Source organism: Temnothorax americanus, unplaced genomic scaffold, assembly GCF_048541705.1.
Source record: "Temnothorax americanus isolate GAGA-0224 unplaced genomic scaffold, ASM4854170v1 Scaffold5, whole genome shotgun sequence".
Lineage (NCBI taxonomy): Eukaryota > Metazoa > Arthropoda > Insecta > Hymenoptera > Formicidae > Temnothorax > Temnothorax americanus.
In genome coordinates, this window is record NW_027509657.1 from 8,218,036 (window position 1) to 8,229,698 (window position 11,663).

The 11,663-nt window shown below is 36.9% G+C and overlaps 3 protein-coding genes and 1 long non-coding RNA gene across 5 annotated transcripts; 2 read left to right on the top strand and 2 right to left on the bottom strand.

The window, feature by feature from the left end:
• Positions 1-74: 74 nt before the first annotated feature.
• Positions 75-3,947, bottom strand: Marcal1 (SWI/SNF-related matrix-associated actin-dependent regulator of chromatin subfamily A-like protein 1). 2 transcript variants are annotated; one of them, XM_077418582.1, is made up of 14 exons: positions 3,930-3,947; positions 3,266-3,366; positions 3,074-3,177; positions 2,658-2,981; positions 2,456-2,571; positions 2,265-2,377; positions 2,052-2,186; positions 1,814-1,991; positions 1,576-1,739; positions 1,284-1,448; positions 1,041-1,196; positions 847-954; positions 602-776; positions 75-516 (listed from the first exon to the last, which is right to left on the bottom strand). In XM_077418582.1, exons 3-14 carry the CDS (start codon positions 3,075-3,077, stop codon positions 160-162), a joined length of 1,995 nt encoding a protein of 664 aa, XP_077274708.1. In that variant the 5' UTR covers positions 3,078-3,177; positions 3,266-3,366; positions 3,930-3,947; the 3' UTR covers positions 75-159. The 2 variants fall into 2 exon arrangements, with proteins under 2 accessions (XP_077274708.1, XP_077274709.1); XM_077418583.1 differs by lacking the exon at positions 3,930-3,947 and having other exon boundaries at positions 3,249-3,608.
• LOC143904192 (serine/threonine-protein phosphatase 2A activator) lies at positions 3,753-6,111 on the top strand. The gene is made up of 9 exons (XM_077418629.1): positions 3,753-3,901; positions 3,990-4,219; positions 4,304-4,389; positions 4,538-4,741; positions 4,842-5,059; positions 5,189-5,313; positions 5,477-5,577; positions 5,707-5,814; positions 5,875-6,111. The coding sequence occupies exons 2-9, from the start codon at positions 4,180-4,182 to the stop codon at positions 6,031-6,033; spliced, it is 1,041 nt and encodes a 346-aa protein (XP_077274755.1). The 5' UTR covers positions 3,753-3,901; positions 3,990-4,179; the 3' UTR covers positions 6,034-6,111.
• On the bottom strand, positions 5,038-5,962 carry LOC143904209 (uncharacterized). Its single transcript, XR_013258865.1, has 2 exons — positions 5,823-5,962; positions 5,038-5,398 (listed from the first exon to the last, which is right to left on the bottom strand). It is a non-coding gene; the product is annotated as an uncharacterized LOC143904209 (long non-coding RNA).
• A 1,010-nt stretch (positions 6,112-7,121) lies between the features above and the next one.
• Positions 7,122-10,459, top strand: Mdh1 (malate dehydrogenase 1). Its single transcript, XM_077418630.1, has 5 exons — positions 7,122-7,323; positions 7,759-7,954; positions 8,412-8,734; positions 8,995-9,372; positions 9,681-10,459. The coding sequence occupies exons 1-5, from the start codon at positions 7,321-7,323 to the stop codon at positions 9,777-9,779; spliced, it is 999 nt and encodes a 332-aa protein (XP_077274756.1). The 5' UTR covers positions 7,122-7,320; the 3' UTR covers positions 9,780-10,459.
• The last annotated feature ends 1,204 nt before the right edge of the window (positions 10,460-11,663 follow it).

Sequence of the window (11,663 nt, forward strand, 5' to 3'; positions counted from 1 at the left end):
TAATAAAGTAAAGGAGGACGCAGTTTTTGCCTCGGTAAAGTTTCGTCTGAAAATAACGAACAAAAAGAACAAAATTCTCGATGGAACATACGGAACTTTTTATTCTTCTTTCGTACAAAAAATGGTTGTTGATGAAATAAACACAAAATTATTGCGCAATCACACAATATTATCCCAAGCGCAGGAGTCAAAGCACTCCTCGTCGACGTCGAGTAACTCTTTGAAATCGCTCGAGGTAGACGCTTCTCGGGCTTCCTTATCGCGCTGCGATCCTTCGGAGGCCGAGGATCTATTTAGGAAAGACGTTAGGGAAGGCTGCGTTTCCTCCAGCGTCGCGACGTCGATGTTACTTATCGAGAAATCCTGTTTGAGGCCGACCGAGTTGAGGACGTTCATCTTCTTATTGATCAACGGCCATATATAATCGTCCGCGGTGTTTCTCGCCACCAAGTACTGGATTATGACGGTATCGTTTTGCCCGATTCTGTGCACTCTGTCTTCCGCCTGGCACAAGATCTGTGGAAACGTTATCGTCGTGAGATTTATTTTGTTTACATAATCTCGCGAGATTCTTTTTCTTTATGGTAAATATATTACGTACACCGGGATTCCAAAATAATTCGGCAAAGACCACGAGATGTGCGGCCGTTAATGTAATACCCGCATTCGCGGCGGTGATTGACAAAACCGCTGCCATATAGTCATCGCGTTCTTGAAATAAGTCGACCTGAAGTTTTCTTTGCTCCGGACTCGTTTTGCCGTCAATCCTTATGTACCTGGGACGTGTCACACGTGCAATGGCGACATGGCGACATGGCGACAATTGTGCAAGATGAGAATACTTACCGTACATTCATAGATTTAGCAACCTCGCAAATGGCGGCCAAAACATTTTGGTGATGAGCGTACAAAAGGCATTTTTTCTTATTTTCAAACAAGTTTGCAACGTACTTGCTGTAATGACGCATGACACGGTTGAATTAATTGAAATACAACAAGGTATTTTTGTAGAAAATAAAGCGTATACTATTTACACGCACCGTACTGCCTTCAGTCTCGCAAAGCTAGACTCGGTATAATATTGCAGTAGAGTCGTGTGCCTTTCCAAAGCCGTGGCAGTTTTCTCCATTTTCCTCGACATCTCCTTCATTTGCTTGCCAGTTTTGATCAAATCTGAATCTAAAATAATCACCTGCCTAAAATGTATAAATGAATAAAAAGTGCTTAAACACTTGTCACTCTTTCTCATAAAAATGTTTCATAAAATAGTTTTCTTTCAAGACCTTATCTTAGATGGCAACTGATGTAGGACATCAGTTTTCATTCTTCGAATCATGCAATTGACCTTCAGTAATGATTGCAATTCCTGCATATTTGAACAACCTGTATATTCCCAACTATACATATCTCTCTGTCCTCCGCAATATCGCATACCATAGTCGTCGTAACTGCAAAATATAACACACTTTGAAAATATACGCGTACTTGTGTGTATATATATATATATATATATATATATGTGTGTGTGTAACGAAAGCAAGCGTACAAAATATATCCATAGTCTTTCCGGCGTACCTCAGAAATCGTGTCGTGATAAGGCTAATTTGAGAATATAATTCGCTTGGTCTCGACAGAGCCGGAGTACCCGTGAGCAATACAATATGACGTGCATGAGCACATATTCGTTGAGCAGCTTGAAATCTCGCGGTTTTGGTGCTCTTCAAAACATGAGATTCATCCTACAATTTTCGTAAACGGCAGTAGTAACGGTAATATTTCGCTCTAGCTTGTTAAAAATAATACGAGTGTATACCAGAATAACAAATCCATAAATATGTCTCTCGAAAACGTGTACGTTTCGTGCCAAAAAGTCGTATGACGTTATGGTGATTTTGTCATCTTCAATGCGATCCTTTGTACTTGCAAAATGATGAACGTAATGCGTAGGTATGGATGGTAAAAATTCATAAATTGCTTCAGACCACTGGAACCTAAGTAAAGTACTTTTAGTCGTGACACCTTCGTTACGTCAATCGCAACGAAAAACTTACTTGACCGATGAAGGTGATACAATTAGGAGGGGCCAACTATCCTTGAAATAATGTGCTATGCCTAACGCTTGTATAGTTTTTCCCAAACCCATATCATCTGCTATCATGCAACGGCCGTTCTTCGATATACCATAACTGGAATAAAATGAGAAAATAAAATATTTTAACAAAACACATAATGGAACACATAAATGCATGTAAAAATAGATTTACCAAATGCCGTCTCGTTGAAACGGCATTAAAGTATCCATTAACTTTTCATCAATTTTTGATAAATCTTGTTCCGATTTGACTCGATTGTCCGACTTTAAGTTTCTCTTGAATATCTAAAACAAAAGTGTTTTAAAGTACACGCGGTTACATTTATGTCTACCTAATCCATTTTTATCTTGTATCCCACGTACCTGAAAGACAGCCTCTGGTATTCTCGCGACAGTTACGTTACAGTTGTTAGACGTCAGTTTTTGCAATAAACCGTCGTAATCGTTGAGATGGAAATTCCATATTCTAGTTTTCAAGTCTGCAAATTTAAATGCTAATAAATATTACAAATATTTGTTTGTGCGCGTCTACTAACGCAAAGTCAATTAACTTATATATAGTTACCGTACGCTCTGCTTGGAACCGTCTTAAATATTTCAACAATCTCAGGTACAAAGGCCGATAACTCTAATGCAAATCTGTCTTGGCTGATCATGTAACATTTTCCTGTTACGTTCGAAGCTTGACTGAAAAAATTTCTGGGTTCTATAGGATTGAAACGAACATTTGATTTGTTCAGTCGCGCGACATTTGTGCCGTCGCTTAAATGTGTTTGTTGACGAGCTGGACTATCTTTAGGTGAACGTTGTGCCTTTAATTGAGCTTCCTGCCTTTTTTGCAGCGCTAATAAACGTTTCTTCTCAATTTCTTCAGGAGTACATACTTTATCTGTGAAAAAAAAATAAAAATTTCTCAATCGTCACTACAAACCGTTGTTCCCTGACCCGAAGATAAAATACTGGCTTTAGAAAAATCTTTACCCATCTTCGTTCCTGTTTTTGACGTGCTTCAGAGTAAATATAAAGATAAATATATTATCCTATTCTTTGACATAAGATGTAAAACAGCCTCAATTATTCGTGCCCTGCAAACAACGCGGCGTAATATTACAACGTTATTCAAAATGTAAATGCGCTTATTGCTTACTGCTCGTACAATGCAAAATGCCGTACTTCTCTAAACCCAAGTCAAATTAGCAAAAAGCAAACGCGAACAACTTATAAATTTCACACTGAAAAAACTCCGTAAAAGTCCAATGCTTCGTTGTGCTTCGCTGTAAACGAAAACATCGAGACAGTCATTTTATAACCATACTCAGCGACACGTGTATAGTGCCGATAGTGCGTAATGCGTATACAGAAGACAGGCGGAAAATTCAAATAATCTCGAGAATATCTGGGAATTTCTACATAGTTCAGAGGGCGTTTAGAAATTTTCTAGGGAAAATTATTCGGCCCTTTCTCCGGTTTCTCCTTACGCCGAAACGCGGGAAATTCAAACTCGTGAAATTGAAAATATCTCGAATAAGATTTTATTTCTCTCTAAAGATGTTTTTTAATTTCAATTCGTACATTGCGCGTGTTGTATATTTCTATCAAATGGAACTTTGCGAGGATTGACGTTTCTGGCATTCAATTTCATATGGTAACTTCCCTCGGCCTTTCGCGTATGCGCGTCGCGTTTGTTACGAGTGTGTCGAGTGTCGAGTGTCGCGAAGTAGAAAGTTGACAACCGATTTCGTCGCAAGGTCATGGGCATCGTTAATTATCACCCTTGTCTGCGATTCGTTTACTCACGTCATACACGAGGTAATTTACGTGGCACGTTGCGCGTTACCTTGGTCCGAAGTGCTCTTATCGCGGTTTTGCGAAGTAAACCCTCAAGTTCCATTATTAGGTTAGGTCTCATCGTTCCCTATATCCGAGGGGTTTTTGAAATCGCGCGACGCTGGATGACCGAGCTGAGTCGAGTCATCTACGTGCGTCCAACTGTTGCGCCTAAGCGAAATGCTGTCAGTTGAGAATACCGCTACGTTTCCTTAACGAAGATCATTATAATATCGCGACCGAATCCTCAAGCGTTCGTCATGTCAACATCAACAAAGGCGACACACGTGTGTGTCGCAGGTATGTGATCTTGTAATATATTGTGTATTGTATGAAGTATACGCGATTGACATTTGTAAAATACACGTTGCGGTGTTGTTTCAGCAAAGTCGCATGAATTTGTCGTGCCAAAAAAATGCGTCAAGACGCCAAGTGATCTGGCACTTTGGGAAAAGTCAGAAGCTTACTACGTGAGACACGTTATATAATTGTTCTTTTTTTTTCGTGCTCTACGTTTATTTCTATTACATGGTTATGAAATATATTCTGTATAAGTATATATTTTTTATACAAATGGAAATATTTTTTTTATATTTATATGTAAAACGTTGATCGTAGGAATACCTGGGATTTATTTTAGCTCTGAACGGCGCTGTTCAAGGGAATGCCTTGGACGCACAGTGTCCACAGTCACCCGTGATAAACACGGTTGTACAAATGTTGAACAAATTTGACGAATGGATAACAGAAATTCCACCTACCGAACAGCCCCAGCGATTTGGCAACAAATCGTTTCGCACGTGGCACGAGAGACTACAACAGGTGTGTCCGTAGTATTTTAAAACGTACTCGTCAGAATATAAAGATTATATTGTTGAAAAATTGTAGAAAATTTAATTTGTAATCAATCTTTCGATTACAGAATGCTGTAGAGGAATTGAAACAAGTGTTGCCAGAGGATTTGCATCGTGCGATCCCAGAAATAGTGCAGTATTTATATGAAAGTTTTGGAAATCCAACTCGCATCGACTATGGAACAGGTCACGAAATGGCTTTTCTCATGTTCCTCTGCTGCATGTTCAAGATAGGCGCATTTGAGGACAGTGATAAGATTGCTGTTGTAATAAAAGTGTTTAATAGGTACTTGAACTTTTACTAATCTAGTTTATTACATATATATATATATATATATATATATATATATATATTGGTAGTATCTTGTATCTCCTAAAATTATTTACGTGTTTAAATCGGTTTCTTGGCTTAAAGGTATCTGGAATTGGTGCGCAGACTTCAGATAATATACCGTATGGAGCCAGCGGGTAGTCACGGTGTTTGGAGCTTGGATGATTATCAATTTGTGCCCTTCATATTGGGAAGCGCTCAGCTCATTGGTACTAACTTTTGTAGTATATATATATATATATTTTTTTTTTTTCCATGTATTCTTTATTGTGATACGACACGACAGATTTAGATCTAGAATGATGTGATGGCGATTTAGACCAAGGTCTTTCTTTTTATAAACGTGTCATCTTACGTAATTTAATATTTTAGGACATCCACGGATAGAACCACGTCACTTTGTGGACCAAGGTATCGTGGAATCTTACAGCAAAAAATACATGTTTCTTGGCTGCATCGAGTTTATCTCAAAGGTATGAAAAGATTGTACATGTTTATATAAAAGATACAATGAAATTTACCGTACGCTTTTATCGCGATGACTTAATTTAATCAAGACTAAAAATCTTATACACATTTTGATAACGATTGTATTCTGTTAGGTGAAGATAGGACCTTTCCACGAGCATTCAAATCAGTTATGGAATGTTAGTGCGGTGTCTTCATGGTCGAAAGTGAACAGTGGTCTTATTAAGATGTATCAAGCGGAGGTACGTACAGTTTGTGTTTGTAACGAAAAAGACGTGCCTCTCTATAATTTTTTTTTCCAGGTGTTGGCAAAGTTTCCCGTTATCCAACACGTTTTCTTTGGTTCTCTGCTACCTTTGAGACCAATGGCCGCGCAGTGCTCCAGTCCGATCCATGTCCCGAATTACAGAAGCACTCCTGTTGGCAACAACGAGCCACCGCCACCAGCGACGCCGCTATGAAAATTACATGCATAATAAATATTTATATCTATATAAATATTTTTATATAGATTGAAAATAAAGGAATGTCGCATCTCACTTCAGTACACGTACATTAAAGTGAGATACAACATGCCTTATTCCTTATTCCTCTTTATCTTATTCTATATTTTTCTCATTGTGACTGAGCCCTAAAGGTGCCAATTCATGGGACGATGAAAAACAGCGTTGAGCATCGTCACCTGACATCACATGATGGCAAGCGTCAAGAAAGAGAAGTTGGATTTTTCCAACTTCAAGCGTCAAAGCCAAAGCAGCGCGAAGACGCCGAACGTTCGACGCTGTTTTTCTTTTCATGAATTTCAATTGGCGCCGGTGTCAATTGTAGTCATGCGACCTTCTTGCCGCTGAAAATGAGCGTCGAGCGTCAGCGTGAAAAGGCATCTTTACTTCTGTAGTAACTTGTGATATATCACTCGGTTACGCGGAGTAAATTATCGCAAGTTATTACAAAATCCCGTTTACGCGAAGGAATTAGATCGTAAGTTACTACAGAAGTAAAGCTCGCGTAAACGTAGTATTATTGATCTGCTAAACGCGACCAGTGTTTACACCGATCTCTTGATACGCGTATCAAGTAGTATATTTGAGCTGATCGGTCAATAATCAAACTAATTTACTAGTTATTTACTATTTAATTGTAGACCCAGCATAATACGCGTATCACAAGTTACCGGTGTAAACTAGGCCAGTAATGTTTCTTTTAGGTGCACTGGCTGTTTGGGCTGAACTGGTGCACACTAGTGCAGTAAGTTAGGCTGAGTTTCCATTGAGCGCGTCACGCGTCGCGTCGTCACAAGTTAACCAATCAAAACATCCCATTTCGATCCCGTCACAAGAATGTAATGAAATGGGATGTTTTGATTGGTTAACTTGTGACGACGCGACGCGTGACGCGCTCAGTGGAAACTCAGCCTTAGAGTGAAATATAATATACTTGTCTACTCTAACTTGTTGCACCAACAGTTCAGCCCAGCTCGGTCAGTGCAGCTAAAAGAAACAGACCCGTATATTTTGTGGCCTATGGCCTATTGGCCTATTGGCTACTGGACTGGGCGGATTGGATTGGATTGGATTGGATTATTGGAGGCGGCACCGTTTTCCAGGACGGTGGACGGTGGTTCCAGCCGACGGTCGATCGTCGATCGCCATTTAGTCTTTTGGTTAATCGTAATATTTTAGGCATTGAGTACCGAGCGATTCTTTCTTCTGTTATTTCGCTGATAATCAGTACATTACTAGAGAAAAATGGTGAGTTTTTGATACTACATTTCGCGTTGACTAAAAAATAACGTAGCACAAATGAGATTACTTGAGTAGGATATATCAGACCTTTGGTTTCACCTTTATTTGACCTCCATGTATAGAGTCATATATCCTATCCTATGTTCCAATTTTAATTTAATCACTTTATTTCGTAGAACATATAAAATGCAATAATTAGATTTTAATAAATAAGATTTTGTTATACATATATCTAATATATTATAAAATTTGTTAAATATTGGGTCTGGATATACATATATGTATATATATATATATATATATATATATATATATATCCAGACCCAATATTTAACAAATTTTATAATATATTAGATATATATATATATATATATTATAGTTATTAAAACGTAATATTGTCAAAGGGATAATTTTTCTTCCTTTTTGTTAATTTTATATTAGACGGAACCTATAAATGTCGTGGTTACTGGTGCTGCTGGGCAAATTGCCTATTCTCTGCTGTACCAGATTGCAGCAGGTACAGTTTTTGGTCCGCAACAATCTATTAATCTCCGATTATTAGATATTCCACCTATGATGAAAGTATTGGATGGTGTAGTTATGGAATTGGAAGATTTAGCACTTCCTCTCTTACGAGGTGGGTCGTGCAAGTTTAATTATTTACATTTAAAACCTGATTTTAAATAAAATGTATTGAATAATGCCTTATACATGCCTAAATATATGAACGTATAGTAAAGATAAATTGGGGGAAACATAATGTCGAGTCTTCATATTTTAGCAGAGCATTTTAAGATTCATTCATTTGGGCTTTGAAGAAATTATTTTTTAAGCATAACAATAGGCAGTACGAATAAATGCGGTTTCCGGGTTAAATCTTGTGAGACGAAATCGATGAGGAAAGACGTTATGAGAAAATACATGATCTTCAATGAATCTATATTGATAATATATATGTAGATTTTAGAATATATTTTATATAACATTATACTTTACTGCCTGCCACAAAGTGCCATGCAAATACTTGTGTCGTTCCAACTTTTACATTCACTACGAGCTCGTACGGCTGTAGATAGCTTAATTTAAATTTTTAGAGGTTTTGCCAACGGCCGAACCAGCCAAGGCCTTTGAAAACGTAGCAGCTGCTTTCTTGGTTGGCGCGATGCCAAGGAAGGAAGGAATGGAACGTAAAGATCTTTTGGCCGCAAATGTAGAAATTTTCAAGGTGCAAGGCGAAGCACTGGATAAGTATGCTCGTAAGGATGTCAGGGTGCTAGTCGTAGGTAATCCAGCCAACACTAACGCGCTTATCTGTTCGCATTATGCACCGTCCATTCCGAAAGAAAACTTTACCGCGATGACTAGATTGGATCAAAACAGAGCACAGGCAGCGTTAGCCGCACGATTAAATGTACAGGTACGACATATCAATCGTATCATTGTGCTTAAAACTCGAAGGTTTTTCGGATGAAGCGTATGAACGTTGACTACTCTACTATTGGGATTTGATATATTTTTCCTTTTTTTTCCCGTTTACTGGAGATTTTTTTTTTTAAATATAATTAGCGACACAATGCAAGACTGTACTTGGGCTGTCGTAGCATTACGTGTGTTGTGTGCCATCTTGAATATCTTGAATTCTATAATCTCGTTGTATGTGTGTGTGATACACGACAGGTTGATAAGGTGAAGAACGTCATTATCTGGGGTAATCACAGTTCTACGCAATATCCTGATGCAGCGCATGCAACTGTAGAGTCTTCATCCGGCGTAAAAACAGTACCGTCTGAGATAAACGATAACGAGTGGTTGAATAACACCTTCGTAGAAACAATTCAAAAACGCGGCGCCGCCGTAATAGCTGCCAGAAAAATGTCCTCTGCCATGTCCGCTGCTAAAGCCGCTGGAGATCATATGAGAGATTGGTGGTTCGGTACTAAGCCTGGAGAGTGGGTTAGCATGGGCGTTGTGTCCGATGGGAGTTATGGAATCCCAAAAGATGTAGTGTTTTCTTTTCCCGTCACTATCAAGGACAAGCGGTATGAGATAGTGCAAGTAAGTCGTCTAGTTAAGTCTAGTTAAGACTCTCGCGAAGCAATTTTAGCTCAAATACACAATACGTGACGTACGAAATATTCTATTTCTCATATGTAGATTCTTTTTATAATTCTGAGATACTCTATATTTTATGTATTAACACCAGTAACGATTTAATGATTTGTACCTGTACACAAATAACGATAGTGTCTTTTTACGTGATTATACGACATTTAAATTATCAATAGTAAACGTGTAGTATCTCACTATACATTTATAGAAAAAGAAGACTCTGGAAAAAAGTCCATCTTGCAATATATTTTCAGAATCTCCCAATCAACAACGTTGCAAAGTCAAAGCTGGATATTACATCTAAGGAATTGGAGGAAGAACGTGCCGAGGCAAACAACGTATTAAAAAAGTGACTAGTAACATCAGTGCCAAACAATGAGATGCAAAAGAAATTTGTGTCAGCAAAATTGTAGAATATATAATTAATGCTGGATAAATACACACACACCCACACCCACACGTACACATACAAGATGCTCACTCCGCGTTGCTACACATACATTTGGCACACATACACGTACGTTCCAAAAATTGAATATAGAAATACTCTGCAGCAGTAGAATTCGTAAAAAGCTAATTAATGGAAACAATGTTCCGAATAGTAGGATATAATGGTCTGATAACGAATTGTGATTCAACACAGCCATATGTGCGGTTATATTATGTTTGTAAGTCGCATCTACGGTAATCGCACATTTGGCACTGTCACTAAACTGATGTTAAATAAAAGATTGCACTAATACACGTGTTGTAATCTTTTAATTCAAATTTTGGAACACCGTATAACGTGTAAATATACTGAATGAAATAGTTTGATTAGAAGATAAGAAAAATGAAACCGTTAATATACGTACGTACTACTAAAATTGTAAATGTTATGTATTCTGTTATAAATCATGTACGCAAATTATAGATGTATATAAGATGGTATACATAATGTATATGCATAGACTTTATAAAACTTGTAACAAAGGTATATATATATATATATATATATATATATATTGGGAAATATGTTATATACTTTACAGCACTTTTTTGCTTTTATTCATCCCCTTCATGAGAATAATTTATGTTACAGTAATGATAATTTTTAATGTCAATATCATATTAATCAATCTCTCTTTTCTCACATTTATATTATCTTTATATCTTAATTTCTAAAATCTATTGTTACAACTATATATATTTCGAATTTTTTTTCTATTATAATAATCGCGCGCGCGTGAGCATTAAGTAGCGTATTATACAAGGATGCGGTAGAGTTTAATTTGTCCGGTCCTGGTAACGCTTGCAACGTACGGTCGCAACTTGGTTTTTCTTTTCACCGTTAAAGAGATACTCTTGCGTTTCGAATATTTAGAAGTTAGATACACAATACACAAATATACAGAAGGAGCAGGTATTTGAAAGCTACGTACATTGGTCTAGATACTATACGAAACATTATTTTCGATATCATTAACGAAAAAATTATCATTTTGCGAATATATGTCACGTTCAATTTATATATAATCCTCTTTGCATAAACATTTATAGCAGGTTAATCTGTTTACGTAACATGTGCATACAAGTATTCTCATAATAAAGAAAATAGAAGTTCTTTCAAAATTTGCTTTTTGCATAGACTATTTTCAAAGTACGATAACATTTCTAGTGAAGAAAAGCTTTCATGTTTTTGTTTCACGAAAATAGCAAATATATTTAAAATACTTCGACAGACATATTTTATGGAAAAAAGAGAAAACGCCTTCAAATTCAACCTATTTTTATAATAGTTTAAGCAATTAAATATCCAAACATGTCATTTTCATAGATGTCTTTGAATGTTCCAATAATTACATAACATGCATACACACACACACACACACACACGAACACACATCGCACTCGTCCATGCATGCATTCATGCGTGTGCGTGTGTGTGTGTGCGCGCGCGCGTGTGCATGTATTCGAACTATTGTTTTTCCCTTGCAATGTACAAAAAAATAATACATCTGTCATAAGTTGCAATTAACGTAACGTATATATATATATATCATGGTGTAATGTTTGCAGAAATCTGATTAATCATAGTTTATAAATCGTAGATTCAACTAATTCGACTTGATGATATCTATGGTAAAATAAAATGAAGGATAATTACTAATTCACGCCAAGAAATTACATTAAATATAAATATGTATATATCATATATATGTACTTTTTGTCCTATCTACATTTAATATATTAGGTTG